This window comes from Ranitomeya variabilis, chromosome 3 (assembly GCF_051348905.1).
Source record: "Ranitomeya variabilis isolate aRanVar5 chromosome 3, aRanVar5.hap1, whole genome shotgun sequence".
NCBI lineage: Eukaryota > Metazoa > Chordata > Amphibia > Anura > Dendrobatidae > Ranitomeya > Ranitomeya variabilis.
The window spans coordinates 115,453,979-115,467,617 of NC_135234.1; the positions used below are offsets into that span (position 1 = coordinate 115,453,979).

Below are 13,639 nucleotides of genomic sequence, written 5' to 3' on the forward strand. Positions count from 1 at the left end.
GGCCTGTGGTTCAGTCTGTGGTGGTGCTGTGGGGAGAAGCTGTACTTCCCACAGAAGTGAGGACTGAGAGTGATTTTCCCTAACAGTGTTCAGGAGGACCCCGCACAAAGGAGGACTGAACTGTATGCTATTATTTTTGTTTGGTTTTTCTGTCATGCCGGGAGGGCTGTTTTTGTTTTCAACACCGTGGCTTATGCTGCAGATAATAAACCCACTGGTGTTTTATGTTCAAGTGCTCCTGAGTCTACATGAAGGCGTCTACCAAGCGTGACAAACGGTCGCACTATTGTGTATTGGCAAATGGATAATGATATATAGGAGAAAAAAGTTGCACTCCAAACAGCAAAAGTGTGAAGAAAAATGTATTTCCCGCCAATGGTGCACATACTCCTATGTGCCTTTGGCATAGAATTTTTTTGACACTTTTGTCCTCTATACAGAGTGCGACCTCTTCTTCTCTTAGGCTACTTTCACACTAGTCCGTCAGTATGGGCCGTTGCAAACCATCGGCCCGACGTACCGACGGACAGTGTGTTAATGTAGCACAACGTGGCCAGCGGATGCAGTTTTACAACGCATCCACTGCCCCATTGTAATGTCTGGGGAGGAGGGGGTGGAGTTCCGGCCGCGCATATGCGGTCGGAAATGGCGGACACAACGCACAAAAAAAGTTACATGCAACGTGCCGACGGTCCGCCAAAACACGACGCATCCGTCTCACGACGGATGCGACGTGTGGCCATACGTCGCAATGCATCGCTAATGCAAGTCTATGGAGAAAAAACGCATCCTGCGGGCAACTTTGCAGGATGCGTTTTTTCTCCAAAACAACGCATTGCGACGTCCGTTACACGACGCTAGTGTGAAAGTAGCCTAAGCTAAATGAAAATATATGTAGAACCGTTGAGGGGTTGTTTTCAGCATCCCCAGATCAACACCTGGTCGTTTATTGGTTAGACAGAGACCTAGAGAGGCGTACGAGCCACAGTGTCTTGCACCCACTGTGAAATTTGGTAGAGGATCGGTGATGAACTGGGGATGCTTCAGCAAGGCTGGAATTGGGCAGGTTGTTCTTTGCGAAGGACGTATGAATCAAGCCGCATACACGGTTATCCTGGAAAAACAGTTGATTCCGTCTACTCAGGCAATGTTCCCTAACTCTGAGGACTAGTTTTTCCAGCAGGACAATACGCCATGCCACACAGCTAAGTCAATCAAGGTGTGGAGGAAGGACCACCATATCAAATCCCTGTCATGGCCAGCACAATCTCCAGACCTGAACCCCATTGAAAACCTCTGCAATTAATCAAGAGGAAGATGGAATCAAGCCATCAAACAAAGAAGAACTGCTTAAATTTTGTAACATCAGTGGCAAAAGGTCACCCAAAAGCAGTGTGAAAGTCTGGTGGAAAGCATCCATAAAGCTGTGATTAAAAATCATGGTTATTCCACAAAATATTGATTTCTGAACTCTTCCTGAGTTAAAACATTAGTATTGTTGTTTCTAAATGATTATGAATTTGTTTTTTGTTTTCTTGCATTACTTGAGGTCTGGAAGCAATGCATCTTTTTGTTACTTTGGCCACTTCTCATATTCTGAAAATAAATACAAAATTTATTGCTTGGGACTTCGGGGACATGTTGAAAACTATACCTATAAAGAGAAAAATCAGACAAACTGAAAATTTGGCAGTGGTCTCTTAATTTCTGTCAGAGCTGTGTCGTGTGTATGTATATATATATATATATATATATATATATATATATATATATATATATATATACTGCTCCAAAAATAAGGAAATAAGGGAACACTAAAATCCCACATCCTAGATATCACTGAATGAAATAATCCTGTTGTAAATCTTTATCCATTACATAGTGGAATGTGTTGAGAACAATAGAACCTAAAAATGATCAACATAAATCACAACTAATATCACACGGAGGTCTGGAGTTGGAATGATGCTCAAAATCAAAGTGGAAAATGAAGTTACAGGCTGATCCAACTTCAGTGGAAATGCCTCAAGACAAGGAAATGATCCTCAGTAGTGTGTGGCCTCCACGTGCCTGTGTGTTCTCCCTACAATGCCTGGGCATGCTAATGATGAGGCAGCAGATGGTCTCCTGAGTGATCTCCTCCCAGACCTGGACTAAAGAACCCGCCAACTCCTGGACAGTCTGTGGTGCAACGTGACGTTGGTGGATGGTGCGAGACATGATGTCCCAGATGTGTTCAATCGGATTCGGGTCTGGGGAAGGGGAGGGCCACCCCACACCATTACTGACCACTGCCAAAGTGGTCATGCTGAAGGATGTTGCAGGCAGCAGATCGCTCTTCATGGCGAGTCAGGTCAGGTACCCATCCGATCTGAGATTACCTTGACGTTTGGTGGATGGGCTCACATTTTTTGGCCAAATCTTGTGATAAGCATCTCATGTGTTTTTTCATAGATTTCACAAGCCATTAAGCTATTCACATTTCATGTATCGCACATTTCCTTGCTTAAGTACAGTTGAGTGCAGCCATTGATCTATTTGCGGTGGATGGTACGAGACATAATGTCCCAGATGTGCTCAATCGGATTCAGGTCTGGGGAATGGGTGGGCCAGTCCTTAGCTTCAATGCCTTCATCTTGCAGGAACTGCTGACACACTCCAGCCACATGAGGTCTGGCATTGTCCTGCATTAGGAGGAACCCAGGGCCAACCGCACCAGCATATGGTCTCACAAGGGGACTGAGGATCTCATCTCGGTACCTAATGGCAGTCAGGCTACCTCTAGCAAGCACAAGGAGGGCTGTGCAGCCCTCCAAAGAAATGCCACCCCACACCATTACTGACCCACTGCCAAACCGGTCATGCTGAAGGATGTTGCAGGCAGATCGCTCTCCACGGAGTCTACAGACTGTCACGTCTGTCACATGTGCTCAGTGTGAACCTGCTTTCATCTGTGAAGAGCACAGGGCACCAGTGGTGAATTTGACAATTTTGGTGTTCTGTGGCAAATGCCAAGCGTCCTGCACGGTGTTGAGCTGTGACCACAACCCCCATCTGTGGACGTCGGGCACTCAGATCATCCTTATGGAGTCGGTTTCTAACCGTTTGTGCAGACTCATTCACATTTGTGGCCTGCTGGAGGTCATTTTGCAGGGCTCTGGCAGTGCATCTCCTGTTCCTTCTTGCACAAAGGCTGAGGTAGCGGTCCTGCTGCTGGGTTGTTGCCCTCCTACGGCCCCCTCCACGTCTCCTGTTGTACTGGCCTGTCTCCTGGTAGCACTTCTGGACACTACGCTGACAGACACAGCAAACCTTCTTGCCACAGCCCCCATTGATGTGCCATCCTGGATGAGCTGCACTACCTGAGCCACTTGTGTGGGTTGTAGAGTCTGTCTCATGCTACCACGAGTGTGGTAAGCTTTGGTCTGTGGTCCCTACCTGCAGAACCACTCCTTTATTGAGTGCATCTTGATAACTGCCAATAATTTCCATCTGTTGTCTATTCCATTTGCACAACAGCATGTGAAATTGATTGTCAAACAGTGTTGCTTCCTAAGTAGACAGTTTCATTTCACAGAAGTTTGATATACTTGGAGTTATGTTCTGTTGTTTAAGTGTCCCCTTTATTTTTTTGAGCAGTGCATATGTAACAGGAGGAGCACTGCCAGAGCCCTGCAAAATGACCTCCAGCAGGCCACAAATGTGCATGTCTGCACAAATGGTTAGAAACCTACTCCATGAAGATGTCTGATTGCCCGACGTGCACAGATGGGGGTTGTGTTCACAGCCCAACACAGTGCAGGACGCTTGGCATTTGCGACAGAACACCAGGATTGGCAAATTCTCCATTTGGCACCCTTTGCTCTTCACAGATGAAAGCAGGTTCACACTGAGCACATGTGACAGACGTGACAGCGTCTGGAGACGCCGTGGAAAGCGATCTGCTGCCTGCAACATCCTTCAGCATGACCGGTTCGGCAGTGGTCAATAATGGTATGGGGTGGCCCTCCCCTTCCCCAGACCTGAATCCGATTGAACACATCTGGGACATCATGTCTCGCACCATCCACCAACGTCACGTTGCACCACAGACTGTCCAGGAATGGGCGGATGCTTTAGTCCAGGTCTGGGAGGAAATCCCTAAAGAGACCATCCACCGCCTCATCAGGAGCATGCCCAGGAGTTGTAGGGAGATCATACAGGCACGTGGAGGCCACACACTACTGAGCATAATTTCCTTGTCTTGAGGCATTTCCACTGAAGTTGGATCAGCCTGTAACTTCATTTTCCACTTTGATTTTGAGCATCATTCCAAATCCAGACCTCTGTGGGATATTAGTTGTGATTTACGCTGATCATTTTTAGGCTTTATTGTTCTCAACACATTCCACTATGTAATGAATAAAGATTTACTGGAATATTTTATTCAGTGATATCTAGGATGTGGGACTTTAGTGTTCCCCTTATTCTTTGAGCAGCATATATATGTATATATATATATATATATATATATATATATATATATATATATATATATACCTGTATTTCTAATGTAACTGTAAAAAAAGAAAATAATAAAATCCAGAGGTAATGGATTTTTTTTCCATAGTATAAGCATCTGTATAAGGGTTTAAAGATCTTAATTGGCTAGTCCATCATTTGGTGAATTGTTGCTGAATAACTTTTTTTACAGCTTAGAAGGCAAAACTATACAAAGGAAATTGCATAAATCTTCAATAATCTCTTAAGGTATGCTGAGAATAATGATGGACTGTATCTGTATGTCACATGGTAATGAAAAGCATATAAATACCTTGTCAAATGTCTCACTTGCCGCTACAATGAGATATATGGATAAAAGTCTTATTTTAGCATAGGAAAAGTTGTAAAAGTAGTTTGGATACAGGCATATGTATGATCATGTACCTATAGAGATAAATATTCCATTGCAGAAGAGGCTACACAATTTGTGACAATACTTGTGTGTTTCTGTAGTTACAATCAAAACATGTTTAATTGTTTGATAAGAAGATCATTTAAACTCCACTGTTTAGTGTTTTACTTTTGGAGTTTTTGCTATATTCTTTATATGTTCTGTGGGAAAAATATATGTGCCCAACATCTGATTCTGTAACGTGTCAGTGTTCCTTTAAGACTCCCTCCTCCCTTCGAGTGCTGTGACATCACTTGCACCTGATGCAGATATAAAGGACAGGTGCAAGGATCCGTTACACACTGGCTCGTCTCAGACAGCGAAGTCTGAAGGCACTGGTAGACAAACCACCATCTGATATCTGAAGAATATTCTACTTGGGCTAACCTGGGCAGTAGTCCAGAGAGAACACTCAGCCAGGGAGAGATCACGAGAGAGCACCAGGAGGTACTGAACAATACCAAGTCGTATTCCTCCACAACTTTGAAAGATTGTAGGAGCAACTTCTAAAGATCTCTGACCTGGAGAGAAGGAGATAGAGGAATCTCATTCAACAAGAGAAAATTATTCCCTACACAGGACACTTTTTGGTGGTGAGTGTTTAATCTGAAAAAAAGAGGAGAAATCATTTCCAACGGAGTGTTAAAATTCAGATGCGGCTAGACTCAGACTCAGAATAATAATTTTGCCCAAAATTTGACACTTTGCAACTGCCATTATGTCTATGGGACTTGAGATCCTAGGTGTGGCCCTATCTATAATCGGCTGGCTTGGTGCTGTTGTTTCTTGTGCTCTTCCTATGTGGAGAGTGACTGCGTTCATCGGCAACAACATTGTGGTGGCCCAGATTATCTGGGAAGGACTATGGATGAATTGTGTAGTGCAAAGCACTGGGCAAATGCAATGCAAAGTCTATGATTCTCTACTGGCGCTTCCTCAAGATCTGCAAGCCGCTCGAGCCTTGATTGTCATCTCCATCGTCATAGCTATAATTGGAGTCCTCATTTCCATTATTGGAGCCAAGTGCACCAACTGTGTCCAAGATGAATCAGCAAAGGCCAAGATCATGATCGTATCTGGAGTTATCTTTATTCTTTCAGGACTCATGACCCTTATCCCCGTCTCCTGGTCAGCAAATACAGTTATTCGTGATTTCTATAACCCTCTAGTTGTGGATGCTCAAAAAAGGGAGTTGGGAGCCTCCATGTACATTGGGTGGGCAGCATCGGCTCTTCTAATGCTTGGTGGTGCCATGCTCTGCTGCACTTGCCCACCAAAACAGGAGAAATACCCTGCTTCAAGAGTGGCATATTCAGCAGCCAGGTCTACAAATCCTGGATATGACCGAAAAGACTATGTTTAAATGGAAAACAACTCTTCTACGAACTTAAAAACTTTCACATATCATGTGCATAGAGGGGCTTCTGACCTGCAAAGGAGACAAAACTCAGTATCACTGACTTAAAGCCCTACATGTACAAAGCTTCTCCTGTAAGCTGTAGCATTTTATATACCATTTATTGTAGACAGCATTGCCTATAGATGTGTTTGTGCATGTATGTGAATATAGAAGGTCCATGAATGGTAGTTCTCCATTGTCCATTGTCCTGGCGCGGGTAGATTATTCTTGAACTGGGAGGGGCAATCTCTCCTGGCAGAGATGAGGTGGCCTAACACATGTAACTCTTTCCATACCAAGACCCAAGTCAATGATCTACAGCTGCAGGGTCGGCTGGGGGTACTCACCTACTCATTCCATCTTCATCCACTTCTTAGTTAATGGTAGACAGAGAAAGTATTTGTATTTTAATCGATGAAGACAATGTATATAGCTTTTTTTATTGGTTATGTATGAAGATATTATTTCTATTAAACGGCTTGAGATTTATGCCTTAGTAAATGTCTTATTTATCCAACCGCACAGACATATCAATACTAGAATTTTTATAGCTTGTAAATATTACCGGTCATAAACCAAGGCTTTATGCATGCTGACATTCACTAATGTTAGAAATCTACACTTTGCCGAAGCATAGATGTAGTTACAAATCTCCGAGGCTTTTGATAACAGAGAACAATAGATGCTTACGGCAATGCATGTGGAAGGGCTGATCGTAAAACCTTATGGCCTTCTGGGTCCAATGTACAATTTCAAAGGCTGACAGAAGCATCTCTAATTAAGGATTAAATTATAGACTTTACTGATAGTATCAGTACATACTTCTTGGCTTCAGGTTCCTCTTGTCCTTTGTCCACTCCTTTCCCCTCCCTCCTCCTCTAAAACATTAATGCTCGGCTGGAATTTGACCCTTTTCTTCTTGCTTTTAATTTTCTCCTAGTTCCTGTTTATTGTATAAGTGTGTGTCTTTCTTTTATTGACTTTTTACATCTCCCCTAGGAAGTTTGTCCAGAATTTTGTTTTTCCTACAGCTTTGTAAATTACATGGTAGATAAATTAGACCCTTGTTAATAAATAACATTCTAAACATTCTCCTTTAATAAATGAGCCAGTTACACATTCACATTAATTAGCTCAGTTTAACAATTTCAAAGAGTTTCACTGGCTGAGTTAGTGTGTGCCTACAAGTCTCCGACAAAAAAGCAGGGGCAACAAAAAAATCAGATTAAGTTACATTAATTTATAGGTCTACCAGACCCTGCTGTTCTCAATCCTCCGCTGAGCAGATAAACCCCATGAGCAGAATTTGAATGGAGGATTTGGTTTACAAGAATTTTCATATTTGCATTTTGTACTTTTCATAATGGAATATTGATGTGTCTTCTAAACTGTATATAGACATATGTAACATCAGCACAGAAGAAAAACCCGGATTGGAAAAATTCCGATTATTTAAAAAAAGGAAAATCAAGAGATGAAAAAGTGCACATCTGTAAATCTATATTTATTGTGGTTGCAGCTGAAACACAACTTTTAGTTATTAAGGTCGATTACAAAAAATGTTTGTAAAAGAAAAAAGACATAAGAAAAATAATGAAAAATATTTTTTGTCTTAGAAAAAAACTAAAATCTTGAAACATCTAAGACAAATCTAATATAAAGACCCCAATAAATGAATAATAAAATAAAGAATTACAATAATTGAACTGTAATGTAATATGAAGTGGGCTGTGTTATACAGTTGCGGAGACAAAAAGGAAAAAAAAAGCAACATGAAGAAACATGCAACTGTTTTTAGGCCACGGTCAGTATTTGGTCAGTATTCTACATCAGTATTTGTAAGCAAACACCAGGAGAGGAACAATCAGAGGAAAAGTAGAATAATCTGCATTTATCACCCACTCCTGGGTTTGACTTACAAATAATGATGTAAAATACTGACCAAATGCTGAATGTGTGATTGTTGCCTTAATAGTACACAGCTCCGATTTTTAGATGTTCGTCTTCCCATTCCTAGGAATATGAAGAGAAAAAAAAAGTTGTATTTGTTAGGCCACGTTCACACCTTCAGTATTTGGTCAGTATTTTACCTCAGTATTTGTAAGCCAAAACCAGCAGTGGAACAATCAGAGGAAAAGTGTAATAGAAACACGTCACCACTTCTGTATTTTTCACCCACTCCTGGTTTTGGCCTACAAATGCTGATGTAAAATACTGACCAAATACTGAAGGTGTGAACATGGCCTTAAATTGTGTTTTTCAATCCAGTGCTGTGCATGTATAGTAGGAGGAATATCGTTAAAAAATGGCCTCATAATAAACTCACACTTCATATATGGCTGCACAGAGCTTTGCAGAAAGATAAAGATAGCCTGTATTTAAATATTATATTTTTACTAGCAGTTTTTGTGCTTGCATTTTTTCATATAAAACTAGAATTAGTTTAATAAAAAATAAATAAATAAAAATAAACAGAAGTATAGAACATTCTTTAAACATCTTATAATTAGGATACACCCTACTCCTGGTTGAAAAAAAAAAAACTAAAACGTAAAGTATATTACTGACCAATGTGAACACCACCTAATATATTTGGCACTGAAAGGGTTAATAAAAATGACATTCAGTAAACATTCATGTGACATATCACACCTTCCCACCGTATTTATTTATCCAGGAAGGGAATAAGTTGTACCTAATACCAGGACGTTTCTGTAAGTGCCTGGCTTGTAACCTGTTAAGATTGCAGCATATACTATTTGCATTTCTTATTGTGAAACTGCTGTTTGTTTAGGTTTTTAAGTTAACTTTTCAATAAAATATGCTCTTATATACGATGTTTGGGTTTGTGTTACATGAAGACCATGGCCCCAATGTTCCCAAGGGAAAACAAAGACCATTGCCCCAGGTAAAGAGATAGCATCCCTCGTATCTGTCACAGTTTATGATATCATGTGTCCTCCAAATTCAGGTAACAAGGACCTATCAGATGAGTGCGGAACAGAACATAAAAACTGCACAACTTTACAGAGCTGAGACAATTGGCATTCCTGTAGTCACTGCAGGTACATACCCTCCCTCCATTGTAATTCTGAAGGAAGGTTAAGATGAGGCTCAGGAAGTGAAGAAAACACTTATCAGGAATTATTAGCATAGTGGAATGCTTCCTTCGTATACCTTCCCCAAACAATTCAATGTATTATATATAATTATTGTTATTATACATTTTTTATAGCGACATTTATTCTATGGCGCTTTACATGTGAAAAGGGGGCAAATATAGACAAATACAATAAAACATGAGCAAAAACAAGGCACTAAGGCTACGTTCACATTAGCGGTGGGCGCCGCAGCGGCGCCGCATGCGTCATGCGCCCCTATATTTAACATGGGGGCGCATAGACATGCGTCGCACTTGCGTTTTGCGCCGCATGCGTCGCTGCGGCGCCCGCGTCCGGGCGCAGAGGACGCAGCAAGTTGCATTTTTGCTGCGTCCAAAATCAATTAAAAAAAGGACGCATGCGGAGCAAAAACGCAGCGTTGTGCATGCGTTTTGCTGCGTTTTTGTTTGCGTTGTGCGCTGCGGCGCCGACGCTGCGGCGCACAACGCAAATGTGAACGTAGCCTAACAGGTACAGAAGGAGAGAGGACCTTGCCCGCGAGGGCTCACAGTCTATAGTCTACTGTGTAGATGCTAATTGTAGCATCTCATTCTATGGGAAGACATTTGTTCCTTCCAGGTAGATGTTCTACAGGAATATCTTATACATAACGGTGTATGCGAGCTTCTGTCCAAAAGAAGGATTTCTTCAAAAACAAATTTCACTGTCAGAAAATTGCTGAAATTGTAGAAACTATTGTTTCAGCAATTTTAAGCAGGAAAACCCCCAGCCTTCTGAACCTTGCTCTACTGTAACCGAATCATCCCCTCTGGACCATGAGACATTATGCCCAGCCTTCTCTATGGGAATCAGTCAGGTCAGGTGGTGTCATATAGCAGTCATCCTTTGTGTAAAAGAGACCCTCTGTAAACCTTTCTATGCATGCAGCAACTCAAAGATTCCTGCCAGTGATTCTTACTGTACAGTAGTCACAATCCGTACAGATTACTTAACTATGGGATGTCATTACATGGGGTGAACATGTTCATGAGTAGCTCATCTGGAGTCCTAGTTGGATGTTTGGTGTATTCAAAAGTAGTAAAATAGGATTAGGAAACATATACCAATATACATTTTTTGCAACACATAAAAGTGTTTTTAATGTAGAAAACTTTAAAACAATATAAATCTATTCCCTGTGCTCCAGTCTCCGCTGAGCATTTATGTTGGGGTTTATGTCTAAATCTCCGAAATCCAGACAGAACCCCTGAGGAACCATTCCCTAAACTGAGGCAGACAGAGGCACTTTGAAAACGAAATGACCTCTGACAAACTCCATCTGCCTGTATTACGGTGGCATCTCGTGTTTTTCAGCATCCACAAACGCGCAGTCAATTATGCTTTTGTGCACCTTCAAAAAGAACAAAGGCAGACAGAGTCCAAAGTCAGTCAGTCTACTTCATTAGAGTGAATGGTTCTTTCTAAATCCTGTTTTTTGAAATATAAATGTTTTATCATGGTACTTCCAATAAAAGTGAACCTAGCCTAAAAGAAATAAAAAAAAAAAAAAGTTATTTACCAAAAAATGGTACGGATAAAAACTTCATCTCATCTCACAAAAATAAGCCACCACTTAGGTCCATCATCTGTCAATGCAAAATAGGAGGTTTGGAAAAGTGGCATTGCTCCCCTCTCACCACTCCCATAAAAAAAACAGCAAAATCTGTGCTCCCAAATCCAAATGCATATTCCCTTCTGAGCTCCCCAGTGTGCCTAAGCCGCATTACTGTAGCAGGAAGAGTATACATAACAATTTATGGGGTGCGAGTCTCAAGCTGGGCACAATGCATGGGTACTAAACTGGCACGTATGCCATTTTCACTCTGCAGCATCCACTGCATCCTTATTTCTGGAAAACATCTGTGGACTCAATATAGCAACCACACCAACATATAGATTTCCAGAGGGGTGTAATTAAAAAAAATGGGGTCACTTGAGGTGGGTCTGCTACCTTAGCACTTACAGGCTCTGCCAAAAGCACCCACAAGCTATCCAGGAAAATCTGTGCTCCCAAATCCAAATATCGCTCCTTCCTTGTTGTGCTGTATTCAGGAGAAATTGTGTAACAAATTTTGAGATCCAATTTCTCCTGATAAACTTTGTGAAAATTAAATCTCTGGAGCTAAAACAATATTTTAGTGGAAAACATCATATTTGTATCTTCACAACCAGATGGTATAAAATTCTGTGAATCCCTTGTGGATTCAAAATGCTTTGGACACTCCTGGATGAATTACTGATGAGGACCTGTAAGCCGGATTTAGCACTATAAAGTAAAGGCATGGCCATAGTGGTGCTGTTATGCTGGTTAAACTGATACCTCCGGTTCTATCATTGAGGTAGGCAGCAGGTGCACAGTGTGATTCCACAGATGGTCTTCAATGAAATGGCGCCGGAGGTGGCGCGTGCACAGATCGAGATTTCGGCGGCGCAGAATATCAAAAAGGAGGCACAGTGACCTGTAAAAGGAATAGAGGAGGCAGGCAATGAGGTGCAGAATCAGAAGACCCTAACCCCTAGGCTCGCTAAGATGCAAAGACAGCATTAGAAGAAAACTTTAGAGGCAGATTAAACAACACATCCATCCTAGAGGATACTATTAAAAATTAGCTTTTATTTGTAACATAACTTAAAATTCAGCAGAGCAGCAAAGAACCCAATTCCAAAACCTTACATCTACTGTCACAGAAAAGCATTCCCATCCAATTGTAAAGATGCTGATGACATAAATATCCAACTAGCAATGTTAGGACCAGGGCCGGACAAGCCATCTGGCAATTCTGGCAAATGCCAGAAGGGCCTGTCTGGTCTTGGGCTGCCTTGTCTGCTACATTATTAACAAAATCGGTGTTCTCAAGACATCCATATTGTTAAGAGTTGGGATGGAGCACAAAGTTGCTGACACTGTCCCTTTCCCCAGCAGGCCACAGGTATCATTAGAAATATTGGTCTTGTAGTAAACCTTGCTGTCCTCCAGCCAGGGTAATATTAGTAATATGTCCCATCTGGGGCTCGGGGATGGGGACAATATGTGCCTGTGTGATTTCAAATACCAGGACTGAATTTCAGCCCCAGTCCGCACCTGGTTAGGACTAAATGAGTAAAGTGTCAAAGTGTAATAAGTTGAATGGAAAAGGAAGAAAAATTGTGGATCTCACCCAATTGAAGTGCAGACTGTTCTCCGGGTCACGTCCATACAGATAGAAGCTTCCCTCACTCTGCCTTGTCGTGCCCTCTGCAGTTGCTCCTGCCCCAACAAGGGCAGTACACAAGTGAAGCTATTATCCCCCCCAAAAAAGTTTTTCTCCCGACGCGTTTCTTTCTCCATTAGGAGAATTTATCAGATGAGTGTACTTGCTATTGGGGGACATCAGCATGAAGACACAAAATTTGTTCCAGGGTAGAACAGGGTTTGTCTCTGTGCAAAAAAGTGCCTACACCTTTACATGGCCAGGCTGTTCATCCATTTCTGAGAAATCAGCATTTGAGTTGCTAAGGAAATAAAGAGCTATTTGTATATCAGGAGCCTCTGTCACTCCAGCTCTATTCCCTGCCTAATAATAATAATAATAATTTTATTTATATAGCGCCAACATATTCCGCAGCGCTTTACAACTTATAGAGGGGATTTGTACAGACAATAGACATTACAGCATAACAGAAATCACAGTTTAAAACAGATACCAGGAGGAATGAGGGCCCTGCTCGCAAGCTTACAAACTATGAGGAAAAGGGGAGACACGAGAGGAGGATGGTAACAATTGCTTTAGTTATTTGGACCAGCCATAGTGTAAGGCTCGGGTGTTCATGTAAAGCTGCATGAACCAGTTAACAGCCTAAGTATGTAGCAGTACAGACACAGAGTGCTATTAACTGCATAAAGTGTATGAGAACATGATACGAGGAACCTGATTATGTTTTTTTTTTTAGGCCACACAGGGATAGTTAATGCGTTGAGGCGGTAGGCCAGTCTGAACAAATGCGTTTTTAGGGCACGCTTAAAACTGTGGGGATTGGGGATTAATCGTATTAACCTAGGTAGTGCATTCCAAAGAATCGGCGCAGCACGTGTAAAGTCTTGGAGACGGGAGTGGGAGGTTCTGATTATTGAGGATGCTAACCTGAGGTCATTAGCGGAGCGGAGGG

The 13,639-nt window shown here is 41.8% G+C and overlaps 2 protein-coding genes across 2 annotated transcripts in view; both read left to right on the forward strand.

Annotated features, from left to right (window-relative positions):
* The window catches only part of LOC143815404 (uncharacterized), a 137,062-nt gene that overhangs the window by 96,027 nt on the left and 27,396 nt on the right, over positions 1 to 13,639 (forward strand). The window lies entirely within an intron of this gene.
* CLDN3 (claudin 3) lies at positions 5,221 to 6,821 on the forward strand. The gene has a single exon (XM_077294554.1). The coding sequence runs from the start codon at positions 5,652 to 5,654 to the stop codon at positions 6,294 to 6,296; it is 645 nt and encodes a 214-aa protein (XP_077150669.1). The 5' UTR covers positions 5,221 to 5,651; the 3' UTR covers positions 6,297 to 6,821.